This window comes from Melanostigma gelatinosum (genome assembly GCF_949748355.1).
Source record: "Melanostigma gelatinosum genome assembly, chromosome: 4".
In the NCBI taxonomy this organism is placed as follows: Eukaryota; Metazoa; Chordata; class Actinopteri; order Perciformes; family Zoarcidae; genus Melanostigma; species Melanostigma gelatinosum.
In genome coordinates this window covers 18551809-18567588 of record NC_136637.1, presented here as the reverse complement: position 1 = coordinate 18567588, position 15780 = coordinate 18551809, and the positions used below count along the sequence as shown (strand labels likewise).

General features: G+C 42.3%; 1 protein-coding gene across 1 annotated transcript in view; it reads left to right on the top strand.

Annotated features, from left to right (window-relative positions):
- LOC306775968 (carboxyl-terminal PDZ ligand of neuronal nitric oxide synthase protein-like) overlaps window positions 1-15780 on the top strand; it is a gene marked incomplete at its 5' end in the record, with an annotated part of 115665 nt that overhangs the window by 27479 nt on the left and 72406 nt on the right. Inside the window, one exon of the mRNA XM_079266557.1 lies at window positions 14541-14633. Coding sequence (XP_079122683.1) covers window positions 14541-14633 — 93 coding nt within the window. The remainder of the gene's footprint in view (window positions 1-14540; window positions 14634-15780) is intronic.

Here is a 15780-nt window from a genome sequence, read left to right as displayed (position 1 = left end):
AGCAGGAAGTGTCACAAAACTATGTTCTCCAGCGAGTCGCTCGCGTGTCTGTCTGCCGTTATGGTGCTTTTATTAAGGCTTTTACTCGGATGTGTGATGCAGCTGGAAAGGTTGTTGAGAGCAGTGAGACTAAATCCAAACATTGAAGTTTAGGTATGACCGAATCAATCACCTGAAAGAAGCTGAAACTCTGTAGAGCTGAAAGAAGTCAGCTGATAATTCTCCGTGAGTTTGTTGCTACAAGTGACCACTTACACAAAGACACATGACCCATTGTTAAATTTGAAAATAGCTGTTGGTGCAGCTTTTACATGTAAATGAATACCTCCAAAAAAACACCAGTTGAAGAAACAATTGCTCGTTTACTTGAGTGGTTGAATGATCGAAAATGTAATCAAGTCAATTGTCAAGCCAAAAGGCCAACCACTAGCTTCTGATTGGCTGCTTTTCTCATTTGTTTCATACCAGTGTGAATTAACCATCTTCACTCCCAGACTGTTGGTCAGACAAAACGAGCACTCGGTAGGTGTCGTTATGAAGTTATGGAAAACAATCAACAGATGAATCGCTGGTGAAAACAATCCTCAGTGTCTGCCCTAGTTCAGATTGTATTTGTTTTCATATTCGACGGTGACGGAACCAAAGAATTCCCCCCCCCCCCCCCCCCCCCCCCCGCTGACCTGGAGCTGTTCTTTCCTCTCGTCTCCCCTGCTGGGGAATCAGCGGTGCAGCTGATAAGATGGCTGTACATGGAGCCTCTGGCAATAGCTCGCCACAACCCCGGTAATCACACTGGTCCTCCATACTTACTGTGCAGATGAAGGCCAGTACAGGCTGCTCCTTATATCAGCAATGCCATGAGATAAGATAGCCCTCTGACTGTCTAGTGAATTATCTGTAACCGTGCAGAGGAAACAGCTGGTACTGTACCAGATACCACAGCAGCACCCCCCCACCCCCCTTGTCAGGTTGTGTTTGGCTGTTGGCTGGAATAATCTAAATGGAAGAGGACCACCTGCTGGGAAAAGTGTATCCCGTCTTTTGGCTGTTATTACTTTTTTTTTTCTGCGAGCGGGGACATTTGTCTGTGAAAACCCCTACGTTCTTGCCAGTTGTGTGTATGGGTACGCAATTGCCCCCGCCCCCCCCCCCCCCCCAGATGATTGTGTGTACATGTCCCAGAGTTTTGTGTTTTTCTGCAGGGGTGTACCGGTATGTTCTTTGTCTGATAAGTGAGCTTATGGCAGCGCTGGCCGTCCAAGACAATAAAAAAGACCATTTCCTCCGACTCTGAAGGGAACAGGAACGCTGCGGTCATCAGTCTGATGCCCACAGTAAATGTTTCGCCTTCATGGACAGACCAGCGGTACTGGCCCGTGTGGCCCAGCCACTGCAGTCTTTGTTAACTGTGGGTGATGGGGAAGAAAGGAAGAAAGCTCTTTCCCTGCAAGAAGAAAGTGGAGGGCAAAGAGAGACATTTTGAAAAGAGTGGAGCTAGAGGGGCGTTCATGCTTTGGTTCGTAATTGTGGATGTATAACCACTTGGTGTAGGCGCTCATCCAGAGTGCCTTACATTAACCTGATTTGAATGCCATTTCAAGTATGAATGGCCCCAGTGGGAGGAAAACTTTAAACCCTGAAAGCGCCTCGGCTCTATCCAGTTAAGCTACAGCACTGCTGGTGAATTACAGCAGATGATACCGCAAAGCTGAAAGACTCTAGTGGCGAGGAATGTGTTACATAACAGGCATTTTCACATTTTCAGACTTGCGGGTCTGGAGGGGAATAATAGCCAGTGTGTCACATCCGAAACGACCCCAATGGCCAATAATGAGCGACTGGTCTTTGCCAGGACAAACAATACATACTTCAATTTTCCCTTCCTGTCTCTGCACGCTCAGCGTAGCAGCGGAAGAGCAATACAAATACAACTTTTACAATGTCTCTGGAGGAACATGTGTACACATCATTTGGCTGAATATCCTCGAGATGGTTGGGATCCATCAGTTGCAACATATGAGTTTTGTAAGGCAAGGCAAGGCAAGTTTATTTGTATAGCACATTTCAACAACAAGGTAATTCAAAGTGCTTCACATGAAACCATTAAAAGCATCAAAACACAAGGCAAAAGAAAAGGAGATTTCAAAAACAATTAAAAAACAGTGTAAGAAATAAAATGCAGTAGTAAAATGCAGAAATGCAGGAAATTGATTAATATATTAATTGAACGTGGTTCAATTAAAGGCAGCAGCAAACAGAAAGGTCTTCAATCTTGATTTAAATGAGCTGAGGGTCTCAGCAGACCTGCAGCTTTCTGGGACTTTGTTCCAGATATGTGGAGCAGAAAAACTGAACGCTGCTTCTTCATGTTTAGTTCTGACTCTGGGAACAGAAAGTAGACCGGTCCCAGACGACCTGAGGGGTCGGGATGGTTCATAAGGTAGTAGCAGATCGGAGATGTATTTTGGTCCCAAACCATTCAGTGCTTTGTAAACCAACAGCAGGATTTTAAAGTCAATTCTTTGTTGGACAGGAAGCCAGTGCAAAGACCTCAGAACTGGAGTGATGTGGTCCACCCTCCTGGTCTTAGTGAGGACTCGAGCTGCAGCGTTCTGAATCAGCTGCAGCTTTCTGACGGATTTTTTACAGAGACCTGTAAACACACCGTTACAGTAGTCCAGTCTGCTGAAGATAAATGCATGGACAAGTTTTTCCAAATCCTGTTGAGACATAAGTCCTCTAATCCTTGATATATTCTTCAGGTGGTAGTAGGCTGATTTTGTAATTGTCTTGATATGGCTGTTCAGGTTGAGGTCTGAATCCATAACTACACCTAGATTTCTGGCTTGGTTTGTGGGTTTTAACATCAGTGACTGAAGCTGAGTGGTGATTTTCAATTGTTCGTCCTTGGTACCAAAAACAATTACTTCTGTTTTATCTTTGTTTAATTGAAGAAAATTCTGGCACATCCAGTTGTTGATTTGTTCAATGCAGTTACCCAGCCCTTGTATGGGATTATAGTCCCCTGGTGACATAGTTATGTAGATTTGTGTGTCGTCTGCATAATTATGATAACACACTTTGTTGTTTTCCATAATCTGAGCTAGTAGAAGCATGTAGATGTTGAACAGAGGAGGCCCCAGTATTGAACCTTGGGGAACACCACATGTCATTTTAGTCAGCTCTGATATGTAATCAGCTACAGACACAAAGTATTCTCGGCCCTTTTTTCATCGTTGCAGAGTCTAAACTAGCTTTCTTTAGGAATGGTTTAATAACTGCAGTTTTTAGGGCTTGTGGGAAGACACCTGAGAGAAGGGATGTGTTTACAATTTGTAAAAGATCAGTGGTCATGCAGTTTGAAATATTTTTGAAAGAGTGTGTTGGTAGAATATCCAAGCAGCAGGAGGATGACTTCAGATGTTGTATGATGTCTTCTAGGCTTCTACGGTCGATTGAATGAAATTGTGTCATGATATTTGAATGGATGTTAGATCGGGACAACACATATCCTGTGGTTGATGTGGAGGCACTGACTGCTTGTCTAATTTTCTGAATTTTGTCAGTAAAAAAGGAGGCAAATCGATTGCATGCCCAGGTGGATTGGAGTTCAGCAGCTACCGACACTGGAGGGTTTGTTAGCCTGTCGACGGTAGCAAATAAGGTGCGTGTATTGTTCTTGTTTTTGGTTATGATGTCAGAGAAGAATGACTGCCTTGCATTTCTAAGTTCCAAATTATAATTGCGAAGTCTCTCTTTATAGATGTCACAGTGAACCTGGAGATTAGTTTTTCGCCACCTGCGCTCAGCTTTCCGACACTCTCGTTTCTCTATTTTGACCAGCGTAGCATTTCTCCAAGGAGATCTTTGCTTACCCGAGACAACCTTCACTTTAGTGGGTGCAATGGCATCAATAATATTTTTAACTTTAAAATTGAAGCCATCTACAAGCTCATTGACTGAGAGGCAAGAGAGGGCTGGTGTGGAGGAGAACTTCTGAATAAATAGTTCACTGGTGTTTTCAGAGATGTAACGCTTTGTCACAACCTTGGTTTGGACATTTGTGTGCCGAATTGTAAACCAATTCGGCACAGCCTGACTGTTACCGATTGTTATGGTTCTATTCTGATTAGTTGCCTGCTGTACCATTGACTGCAGCGGTGCAGTTGCAATGCATTTTGGCATCCATAACTGCAGGTTATCTAAAGTCCCAGTTTTGTAGGTGATTCTGGCCCATTCTGGTTTTCAAGCTATACATCTTTGGTCGTTCGTGCGTGTATCTTGTAAGCAAGAAGCAAACAAACGGGTGGGAGTCAATGTCCAAGTGCCGACCCTAGTGACACAGCATCATCTGTGGGTTCATTTCAGCAGCAGGGACTTCTGAGGATGCAGCAGCAGGAGACCTACTTCATAATGCTAATTCACTTTTACATTTAATTACGTTAAATTGTGTTAAAGTGTTTTGGCAGACGCTGTTGTCCAAAGCGTCTTACAATAAGTGCAGTGCAGTGTGTCCCCTTTTCAAACAAATAAATAAAAGCATGTTCAGTGTTATAGTAGAATTATTTTACAGGATATTATGACCCTAACCATCCATCAACACCGGCGTGACCGCCAAGAATGTATAGGTGTGCGAGTACCTTTAATCCCTGAATTTGTGTGTAATGACTAGAAGATATCACAGACAGCAAGTGTGAAAATCCCTGAATCCGAATGTGCCAAGCTGATCCAGAGACATCCACACCAGAGCTGGAAGCTGTAAACATACCCTACCTGGACATATTGACTCAGGAGACTGTGTACATTGTCCTCACTTTCAGTAAGAAAAAAAAAAAGAAATGGTGTTCAGGCTGCAGCTCCACACAATGCAGAAAAGGTGCTCCACCACCTCGAGGCACTGTACCTTTCAAACAGACAATTGTGATTATATAGTCATGTGTTGAAGTCCCCTTACAGGTTTGAACGCTTTATTTACCTACTGGACTATTACGCTGTATAATCTTCTCATTAAGCTGCAAATTAATCTGCCTCTGGGTACTCTTCAGTCCTCCCATGTTGGCAGGCGCCACTGTTCATAATCCCCAACTAATACTTCCCTTGTAATACTTGAGATTGTCGTGTATGTTTAGCTTTTGTCAGCAAAAGTGGAGGCTTCCTCAAAAGCAAAGACATTCTCCCTAATCCGAAGCTAATTGCCCTTGTGAAACACATCTTACCATTTGTTAATAATATTGTAGAGGAGGTACATGACACCTTTTTATGTGATCTACTTTGAGTGATTTATTAAATGTGGTCTCCGCTAATGAAAGCCGCCGCAGTCTCCTCTTGAACCGCTATTTCACGCTGAGGTGTATTTGATGTGTTCAGGGTGTCCTCCTTTAGCGCCTCTCAGATCTATCGCTGGCGACTTAATTAAAACCGCCAATTAAAGCCGTACCAGCCGATAATCCTTTACTGTGTCTTCTGAAGGGTTTTATCGTGGCAGCCAGTAACTGCTCGGCCCCGACGCGGCAATTTAATTCCAGCCCAAGACCACCTCGTCAACAGCGGAGGATCCTCCTGTAATTGGTTGTCTTTTTTTTCGCCCCCTGTTTGCTATTGTTCGCCTCTACACGTGTGTAAATTCTGAGGAGAGGAGATAAAAGCTGCAGTGCTAGCACTGGTAAATTGAAGACTCTGCAAGTGTTGGTTTGAGTTTGTTTTGGGCTTTGATCTCCGGCATTCTGGAGATGTGAAAATGGTCCGGCTCTTGGCTGGCCTATTTTTGTTGAGGTTTCCAGTGAGTGGTGCAGTGCTGTGATATGGAGGAAATGTTTGCAACGGGGGACACGCTGCCTATACAGGATGCCATGAGTTCCTGAACTAACATACCCAGGTCCAGACGGACTCTGCCAGCTTCTAAAACATTGTTTTACCCGGAGGCTTTCCTCACCAGAAAGACAACAACACTGGCCATTCGCTCAAACATGACCTAGAAAATGACCATGTTTATGTTTCCCTGAGAAGCAACCTCTTGTGGCCAGTAACTGCCGGTCACATCCTGGTTTCCTCTATCCATGACCCCAGTCCTTCCTAAAACTTAAACCTAGTAAGATAAAGATGCAAACTAGAAAATGGTTTCTTCATTGCTTCTTCTTTGCTATAGAACTGAATCCACATTTACCTCTTGGATAAAGTTTTTTTTAATAACACTTTTGGTAAATGGCTACTTACAAAACCCTTTTTCTTTTTACAAATGTAATTTTTTTTTCAATCTTTTTTTTCCAACACAATAAATCCGATACTGGCAGTGAAAATGCAAATTTTTCACAACATAATAACATAATATTCAGACTGTAGACGGTGCCCTGGGTCCACCAGTGTTTGAGTAATAAATGGTGCCAATGCTGGAATGAAAGGCCTTTATTAGCTGCATTGTGAAAGAATCAAACCTCCTTTCCATACTGCAGACATGAATAAATAACACACACACACACACACACACACACACACACACACACACACACACACACACACACACACACACAGTCATTTGGCATGTGCCATTTAGGAATTTCAACTGACTAGCAGCTTTTGACATGGTAATGGGAGTGTCTCTCCTCGGGCCAGACGTTCACTGACAGGGGAGTCTTTATACGAAAGGTTAGTTTAGATAAAGGGACAGTTTAAATCATGACTGTCAGACCTAATTGCAGCGTATATTCCCTCCAATTTGGCTCAGTGCTGTCTGGTTTACATAGATTGTTATTTGAAATTACAACCTGCCTCTTCAGCAGCAATAAAGTCAATGAACCGTAAGCAGTTTTCTTTACTCTCTCTCATAACTTTTAATAACTTTTTGAAATTCATGCTTTAGTTTAGTTATATCTGGTCCCCACAGACTAGGAAGCCAACACGTTTGCTGGCAAAGCCTTTTTTGTTGTTGTTTTGGGAATAGCCCTTCAGAATAGTTCAAAGAGAAATGATGCTGATTTTAGATTTGACATATTTACAGACATAAAATAGCACCGACAATAAATTAAATCTAACAGACAGACAAACAGAATCTATTTTCTATTCCTCTTGATATTACACTGTGTTTGAGGCAAATGACTGGAGGGAAAGGAAACTCGTTTCCATAACCCATTTTCTGGCCCTTCAGGCTTTTCATCCTGCTGTGCTCACTCAACAGATAGCGTTGACACTGATGTGGGTACTCAAGTGTCACCTCATCCTCCAATTAGAATCTCTTTGGTATTGATGCAAAAATGATGTTTGGCACATAATAAAGTTTGTTTGTACTTTGTTTTTTGTTGCAATGCAACGTCGGCTTCAGCTATTCCCGTTGACAGTTGTCTCTAATGTAATATGGCAGAAATATTTACTTTGCACTTCACTTTGTGAATAGGTATGGGCAAACTGTCCCAGTTCCAAGGTTTTATTGATGTATGAGATGACAGAAAAACTAAGGCCACCACGGTTTCAGGTTCCTTCAGGCCGAAGCAGTGTGCATGGGACTGTGGGCGATATGTAAAAATTTTCCAACTGGCCACCGTCAGCCCAGCAACCGGCGATTTTGGATACATTTCCTTGTCTTGTCATGGACGATAAACTGATGAGGATGCTGACTTCTTGCATTCGACATATAGCTTTAACCTCGTGCCTTTTAGTGTGATATTTAAACTCTTTTACAGGGTTGTCACTTTAAAAGGGGCCATTGGTAGAGAGACACACAGTTGTTAACTAACTCGCATGTTCAAGTCCCTTTGGTTCGTCTGAAATCAAAGGTTCATTGTTTTGAAAGCAGCAGTAAAGTCGGGGGTCGGGGCATCAATTGGCTGTGATTGTAGTGAAGAATAAGTTCAGTTCCAGAAATCATTTCCTATAAAACAAATACAACGTTCCCAGCCTGCTCTGCCCCCCATGAAACACAAGAGCGCAATAAAAATGATGGTCTCGTTTCGACATAATCGACGTGTTCATCATCAAATAAAATCCATTCTGAACGAAAGATAGCTGTAATCTCTCTAACCAATGAGGGCCATTGATCGCTTCAGGTTTTATCCAGCAGGGCCCTGGAAATAGAAGTGATTTGTCGATACACCAGCTGCCTCCGAATTGAGTTAGTGTTCTGTATCCTTTTGGGGAAGAGGAGGATTTCTGCTCTGAACTGGTTCAATAAGAGCAAAGAAAAGCCTCCGTCACTCATCTCCTCCCTCCTCCCCCTCGTACGACTGAAGGTAGAGGAAAACTGATGGTGAAAAGGTAAAAAGCTAGTGAGAAAGACAGATGGAAAGGCTGAAATTACCTTAAATGACCGTAGCGGCTTCTGGAATCCCTCATCATTCATTTGTCTGGGAGATGTTACGTCTTCAGTTCGGCTTCCCACAAGCATGAGTGTTTTGATTTATTCCACAAAGTCCACTAACTGAAAATGAGCTAACGAGTTACATTACTGCTTTCAGACGGGTATTGATCGGGCTGACCTGAATCTCGCACACACTGAAGCGACACAGAGGGGGATCCTTGATGTGATTCTTTAGATGTTACGATAAGCATCTGTTGTCTTTTGAAGCTTATCTCGAACCCATCCAACATGAGTAAAGATGCATGACCTCCAACGGGAGCGGATGGAGAGAAAGAAAAGAGATCGGTCAGATGGGAGGCAGAATCTAGGAAGTGAGATGGGGGGAAGACGGTGAAAAAGTGTCAAAGGAGAAGGTCCTTAACTATGTATTGCCGGTGTGACAGTCAACAGAAGAAATAGATTCCCCTTCTCTCCTATAGGACACACCAGGACAACTGTGCCAACAGCCTTCGAAAGTCTCATTTATCAAAACTAAACATTTTCTTTCCTTTCTTTTTTTTTTTTTTTACATTGGAGACGGTCCAGATGTTGAAATGCCTTCTTAAATGGATGCAGTCCTAAACGTTGCTTTTTATGTAATAGTTATGCATGCGCGCCCAAACCAGTTTCTCTCCTTGGCAAAGAAAAAAAGTGTTTGTGGTTGACTGATGTTTTTGTGCAGAAAAATGTGCACATAAATTTTGTGAACAGGTGTTGATGCAAAATAAAGCAACCGACAACTCGCATATGAGAGGCCTCCAGCACCGGCTCCCTGTTCACATTTAAACTACTGTTTGCATCACATCCTCAAAGGCACACAATTAAGCCATCTGTTCTTTTTTCCCTCCAACTAAGCTACTGTATGCTGGATGTTCACTATGTTGTCAAGAAGACAAAGGAAAAAAGTGTAATTGAACATTTCATTTAAGAAATAATGGGCCGATATTACATCCTGTACTCTTCTGTGAAAGCTTTCCTCCATAAATTGGCTCAAGACATTTTCTCCCATTCAGCCATAAAAGCATGAGTGAGTTTGTCCACTGTTGTTTGCTCAGTTTTATCTCAATGGACAAGGTTGATTTCGAGCTCCTATGAAGGCCAACTGCACGGGGCTATTGTCATGTTAAAACAGTTCGAGGGGTCCACATGTTTTTGGCCATATATATTATATACCTCAAAAATGACACATCAGACTCAATATTTTGATACATGAAAAGTGTGATTGAGGCTAATCCGGTCTGCAAAACAGATCTGAAGACTTGATCATAAAGAACTAGTGGTAGCTTTGTCGATATAAAAACAGCACCTCTAACAAGGCGGCAACCTCCGGATCTGAAAAGTGCCTGAAATTGCATTTTTTTCTAATAGCCACTAGGGGGCAACTCTTTTGGTTGCAATAAGAAATCAGATTGTATAGACGTCTGTGAGAAAATTACCCTACTTATCCCTATCAGTAAAAAAAAAGTAGAAACACAAGTTTTATGGTCTCAACTGCTAGTTTCAAGTCTTCTTCAAGAAAGTATGATTTTTTTTTTTAAAAGAAGAAAAGCCAGAAAAAAAGCCAATAAGCCAAGGTGGCAATGGTCAAAAACAAAGATGGCGACGGCCCAAATTGCCAAACTCAAGGCTTCAAAGCGGCAGTCAATGGGGGACGTCACGGTTATTATGTGCACTTCTTATCTAGAGTCTATGCCTCTAACATGGACGTATACTTTTGTTACTGGAAGTTCAGTCTCTACCTTGGAAATAGCAGTTATGAAAACAATCTCAAGGACCACTAGCTGTTCTGGAGCTTTGGAGATTGTGTTAGACTTGTAGTAACTGGACTCGTACTTTGTCTGCAAGGGCCTGCTCAAAAGAGAATATAATGTATTTTTTAAATTGGTTTTCCTGAGGAGTTTTATGAAGTATATAGTTTTCGTATAAAGTATATAGTAGTCAATTTGTACTTTAGTAAGTGTGTGTGGTTGCTGCATATACTGAAATATATTCAATTGGACATTTTGGCTTTGGTTCAAAGACTGTGCTGCGTCGCTGAGATTGATGAAACATGATGGACCCTGTAGCATCCGAAACACAAGATGGTTCTGAAAAATTAAATGCCTTTTCATAAACAACGTTGCTCGATATTGAATCAGCCGCCAGTTTGTGGAGAAAATGGGGGGCTGGGTGGGGGGGTGTTGTGGAAAGAAAATATAAGAGAGGGGGAGACGCTGTGTGGAGCAAATGAGTGCAATAGAGGAGAAAGAATATGATAAAGTGAGAGAGAGTGGTGAACAAACTCCCCGGTGCTCTATCAATATGGCTGTGGGAATGACAGTAAGAAAAATGACAGCGGTAACAGATTGGGAATGAACATACACAGATCCACTCTAATGACCAGCAGTAAAATAATAAGAGTAAGATGGATGGTTAAAAGTAAAACAAGAAATAAAGGGGGTGGCGTGTAGGAGAGAAAGTGATGAAAGCGTTGTGGTTGGAAAGTAAGAGAGAAGTGTGCGGTGGTGAAAGGAGGGGAGAAAGACAGCGTAGTGTGTCTCTGGGGACTGACTTGGGGTACTGACTGTTGCTTTTGGGGTAGAAACACCCTGTAAGTGTTTTATTCCCCCCTGTTAGTTTGAAGTGGAATTGTACAAGCTCACCCACATCTCTTAGGTTTCATGATCTGCAGTCATACGTTTCAGAACATGTGTGTTGGACAAGAGGTAGCATATTTTCAAATCATGGAAAGATGTCAGGCTTGTTCATACTTGATTTGTTGAGTTCACACTTTTTATTTTTAATTGAATGCTAGAAATATATTATATCTGCAAGTATTTTTCTTTTTTATATATTTGTGTAATATTTAATGTAATTCCATTTCAGATACAACCTGCTCTATTTAGCTACATGATGATGAGATGAGAGTAGGTGGAGAGCAGCAACTTGTATATGGTGCAAAATTGACTTTTATTGTCCATCTGCCATATGGCTAGTGAATGTTCAAATTTGACCAGACACTCAATACCATTGTTTTTTTTAGTGTTTTTTTGCTAGTGAGTAATGCAAATATTTTAGGCACATATTTGACCAGTATTTGGTTAAATGGTAGTAATTTATCTGTTCTCAGGCTATTTGGTGGAAGTGCTCAGTGACTCCAGTAATCTCTTTTTTTTTTTCTGTCTGTGGTGGTTTTCTTTAATTCTGATAGTGACCTGGACCTTCACCCTCAGACGTCTTACAGCTGTATAATATTAAATCACACAAATCCACATTTGCCACTGACCACAAGAGCATCCTCAGGAAAACGTTGACATTTATTTTGCGACCATGTGAACATATCCAACAAAGTCATAGCTAAAGAAGATGTGTTTGAGTTTCACCTTGTACGCACCTGCACATTTTCTATGTACAGGTCAGTAAATCACCGATCCTTGCACACCTTAATTCTAATGTTGTTACATCCTGGTGCACAAAGGTGATTCAACAGAGCGTAAAGTAGCATTTAAGAACTCCAGTTTTCCTTGGTGTCGTATGAAAAGTACCTTCAGTGGCTCTGTGAAGGTTAAAGCCACATGCATTTGTCTTCATCAACCACCTAATGACAACACCACCGTTTGCACATTTAGGAGACCTTGCCTTTCAGTTTGTGTAATTATGAGCTTCATGATCTGAGCTGTTAATTAAACAAAATTATTGCGTCTTCCTTTTTTTCCGTCTTTAATTCTTTGCAGCTCTCCTTTTACCCTTTCCTCTCCCTAGAGGAGGCATGTCATTGAGATGGATTCTGTCAATTTTCGTTTGTGTGTTAAAGAGCTGGCGAGAAAGCAGGCAAACGAGTATTGAAAACGTTTCAATTCACAATCGATGAGTCATCCGATCGGCTTTCTTGATAGGCCTTTGTAGAAACCACCGATAAAACTATTTAGAAGAAAAATATCGAACCGATAACAATCGTTGGCCGATCGATCGAAGCACCCTTGATCATGACCCGATGAATCTATTGCAGAGCGATAGATTTCAGCATATAATGCCTGCTTGACTTAGCAGAGCTGGACACCACACCGGCAGACCGTCTGTTGGACAACGAGACCATAATCATCTCAGAAAAGTCGTTGCCAATGAGCTAAATAAATAGCCTGTCTTACAGCCGGTTACCTCACCGAGCACACTCTCTGCTGCCCTGCTGAGATCATTGAACACTCACATTGACTGCAGTTAGTTGACCTCAGCGGTGAACTGTGTGTGTGTGTGTGTTTATTTGAATCTTTTATTTAACTCCCCTTACATTCAGCCTCCGTCAATGAACGGCCATCAACAGAAATGCAGGCTTTCATTGTGCTTGCCTGGCTTCTGGCTGATATTTGTGCGGGTGTAAATGGCACCGCTGGCTGAGGACGCTATTGTGTCGTTGCTTTTTGTTGCCAAAATGATGGATTATACTGGAAACGGGAGGAAAAGGACCTTTAGGAAACAACGACCCGTTTATCAGGACATAGTGGCTGCGAATGTGACGCACGACTTATTTGCATGATGGATGAGCCTATTCTCGGACTTCAGTTTTCATTTCATTTCACTTTGTGTACCTGTACGCGAATACGCGGTCACTGTTTGGCAAACTGAAGTGGTCCGTCTCCAAACCAAGTCCTGTTACCCAGAGCAGCAAAACACAGGAACTAAAGACATGTTCACACAAAAAATAGATATCATTAGTGACTTAACACTACTTTTTGAGATCTTGACTACAAGCAGTGGGACTTAGCTACGGGTCGATCACAGTCCAGGAGATCCTGAGCGACAGGGCACACTGTTGCCAGCTTTGTCTTCACCTGTTTAAGAAACTTTTTTGATGATTGAGGCTGCAGCTGAAATGACTAATATTTTGATAAACTGACAAATTTAAGAGCATTTTCGGTGCAAATTTAGGATGCTCATCTAGGAGAGACATTAGGGATTATTCTAAACGACCTAAACCGTTATCTGTGCACATTAAACACACCCTCACCAACCCTGTAAAGATGCTGCATTCAGGGAAAAGTCAGACTGAATAAATTGCCAGTTATGTAAAAACGAATGCCAACGGCAGATTGTGGTACAAGTGTTTTTATTAACACGCATTCACATCCTCATGTTATAACAATAGATGCAGCGGCGATATTATAATCCATATCGCTGCTGCGGCTCTGTTGTTTGACAGCGCTCACAGCTCCATTAGAGGAGGCGGAGGAATCCGTCTCAGTCTGGTCAGCGATGTGTAAACGGACCGTGGCCGCCGACTTCGGTGGGGCTGCTATCAGTTCATCAGTGTGACACGTCGCATTGGTGTACGCCTGCTGTATTATTGCGATTTTTAAGATGGCAAAAGTGTGAAAAATGTTCGATTCGCTCAGTCTGTGTATAAAATGTTTCTGTGGAGTTTTCCTCTCTCTACAGCTGGCCACAGAGCAGCAGCACTCACACACTTGGCTGGGGTTAAGCGCCGTCAAAGCAAACTTTAAATGATCTCTCCATGGCACTTCCCGTTCTATTGAACCTCAGTACTTTTTGAATTGCAGACTACACTAAGTGCAGAAAGCTGCTATATGTGATGGTCGAATATGTTTTGTCTGACGGTCATAGCGGGAAATGCTGTAGGTATTAGAAGGTTGAGGAACCCCATGGCCTGCATGGGCTGACAAGAACCCACAAATGAATATGAGACGGATCCAGAATAAAGACATTAAACAGCAAAATCTAGAGATAGACTAACTAGCAAAACCTATACTAATAAGATAATGGAGAACTAAAAGAATAAGTTAATTATTGCCTTTTTCCCCTCCAGGCTTTTGAGAGAATGTTACGATGGTGTTATATGACAGTGAAATGGGCATTTTTGTCAGCTGTAACCACAGGTGATATTGAAGGTCGTCCGCGTTTTCATGTTTTCAATCTATTCAATCAGAACAGAAAAGAAAAGATCACATTGTCCCCGTTCATCTGTTGGTGCAATGGTGTCATGGCTTTAACTCCAAATCAAGGATGCAAATGCTTTGTTCAACACGAAGCTCTGTTTTAAACAGTGAGCAAATGCGTAAATGAACATTTCTTGTAGTCGTATTATAATACTTTCCTTAAGCTTTATATCATGTTTTTTCCTGCTGACTTACCCCTCTTTGACTATTTGAGAGGCTGTAACGGTGTCGTTCACGGTGCCCAATATTAAAACATCTCTCTTCTGTCTTTCCTCTCTCTGCAGTACGAGTTCAAGGTGAAAAACATCAAGAAGAAAAAAGTCAACATCGTGGTGTCTGTCGACGGCGTGAGAGTCGGCTTGAGGAAAAAGAAAAAAGTGAGTGACCTTTTTATTTGAACTCTCCTTTCTGTCTTCTATTCGAGGATCTTGTCCTTGGGTACATTGTATGTGTTTTAACAGGATGCATTGATCCCATAGACGGGTATGCTGACAAGAAGAACAATGTGAAACTCTGCGCACTGGTCTGCATACATTATCCAGAGTAACGGCAGATGAAGCTGCTGGAGCCTTGTGAACCGTGTATGGATTCTACTTTGTTTGCTTCGTCCCACGCCATGCAGCTCATTCGCTGCGCCGCAGATATGAGGCTGATGGAAAAGATGAATGAGTGAGCGGGCTTTCAATTTCCTGCTCCCTGCGTGTTGGAACGCTCTCCTTTTTCGCTGAAGCTTCTGTTGATAGTCGGACATATTTTTAAATCATGCATAAAGATGACAGCCTTGGAAGTTATCACTCAAGTGTTTTGCACATGCAGACCTAAACAATCCTACTGTGGGGGATTAAGTGCTAACACGGACAAATTAAAGAACCATTCCAGACCTTTTCTTTCTGGTGGTGGTGATCGGTCCTCTTTCAGACGGCAGACAGAGGTGAGAATGGAGACATTGTGAGGGCGGACAAAGAGCCTGAGAGGAATTGTATATACGGGGGAAGATGTAGAAGGAAAGTGAAGGGACGAGCCAAGAGAAAACATTAAGGACACGATGGTGGGAGTGTTGAGACCTGGAGACAAGTGGGTCTGTGTTTCCCGGCGTGGTGACTGTAATCCACAGAGACGGACCGGAGTGGACATCACCTGCCGAGAATCACAGAGAGTCTGACAGCCGGATGCAAACAAACGGGAGTCACTTAGTAGTACCGTCCGTTCTCCTCACCAGGCACGCATCCCGGTTTTTCATCTCAATTCATTAGTCCAGACTGAGATAATAATGAATCTAAATTCAGTGCAAAGCTGCGGCGGCTAGAAAGTTGCCACTAAAAAAAAACTGTCAAATGTAATGCATTGAAATTTATTGAAGAAATGAGCATCTATTAGACTTCACAGTCTAAATAATGAAACTTTTAGTGCGTCAGCTTGAAGGGAGACATCTGTTGAAGAAGGTGCGGTCTTCCCACACAGTCATGACAATGTGGATATTAAGGATGTCTCTATTGCATGTAAGTAACAAAGGCGGATGTGTTG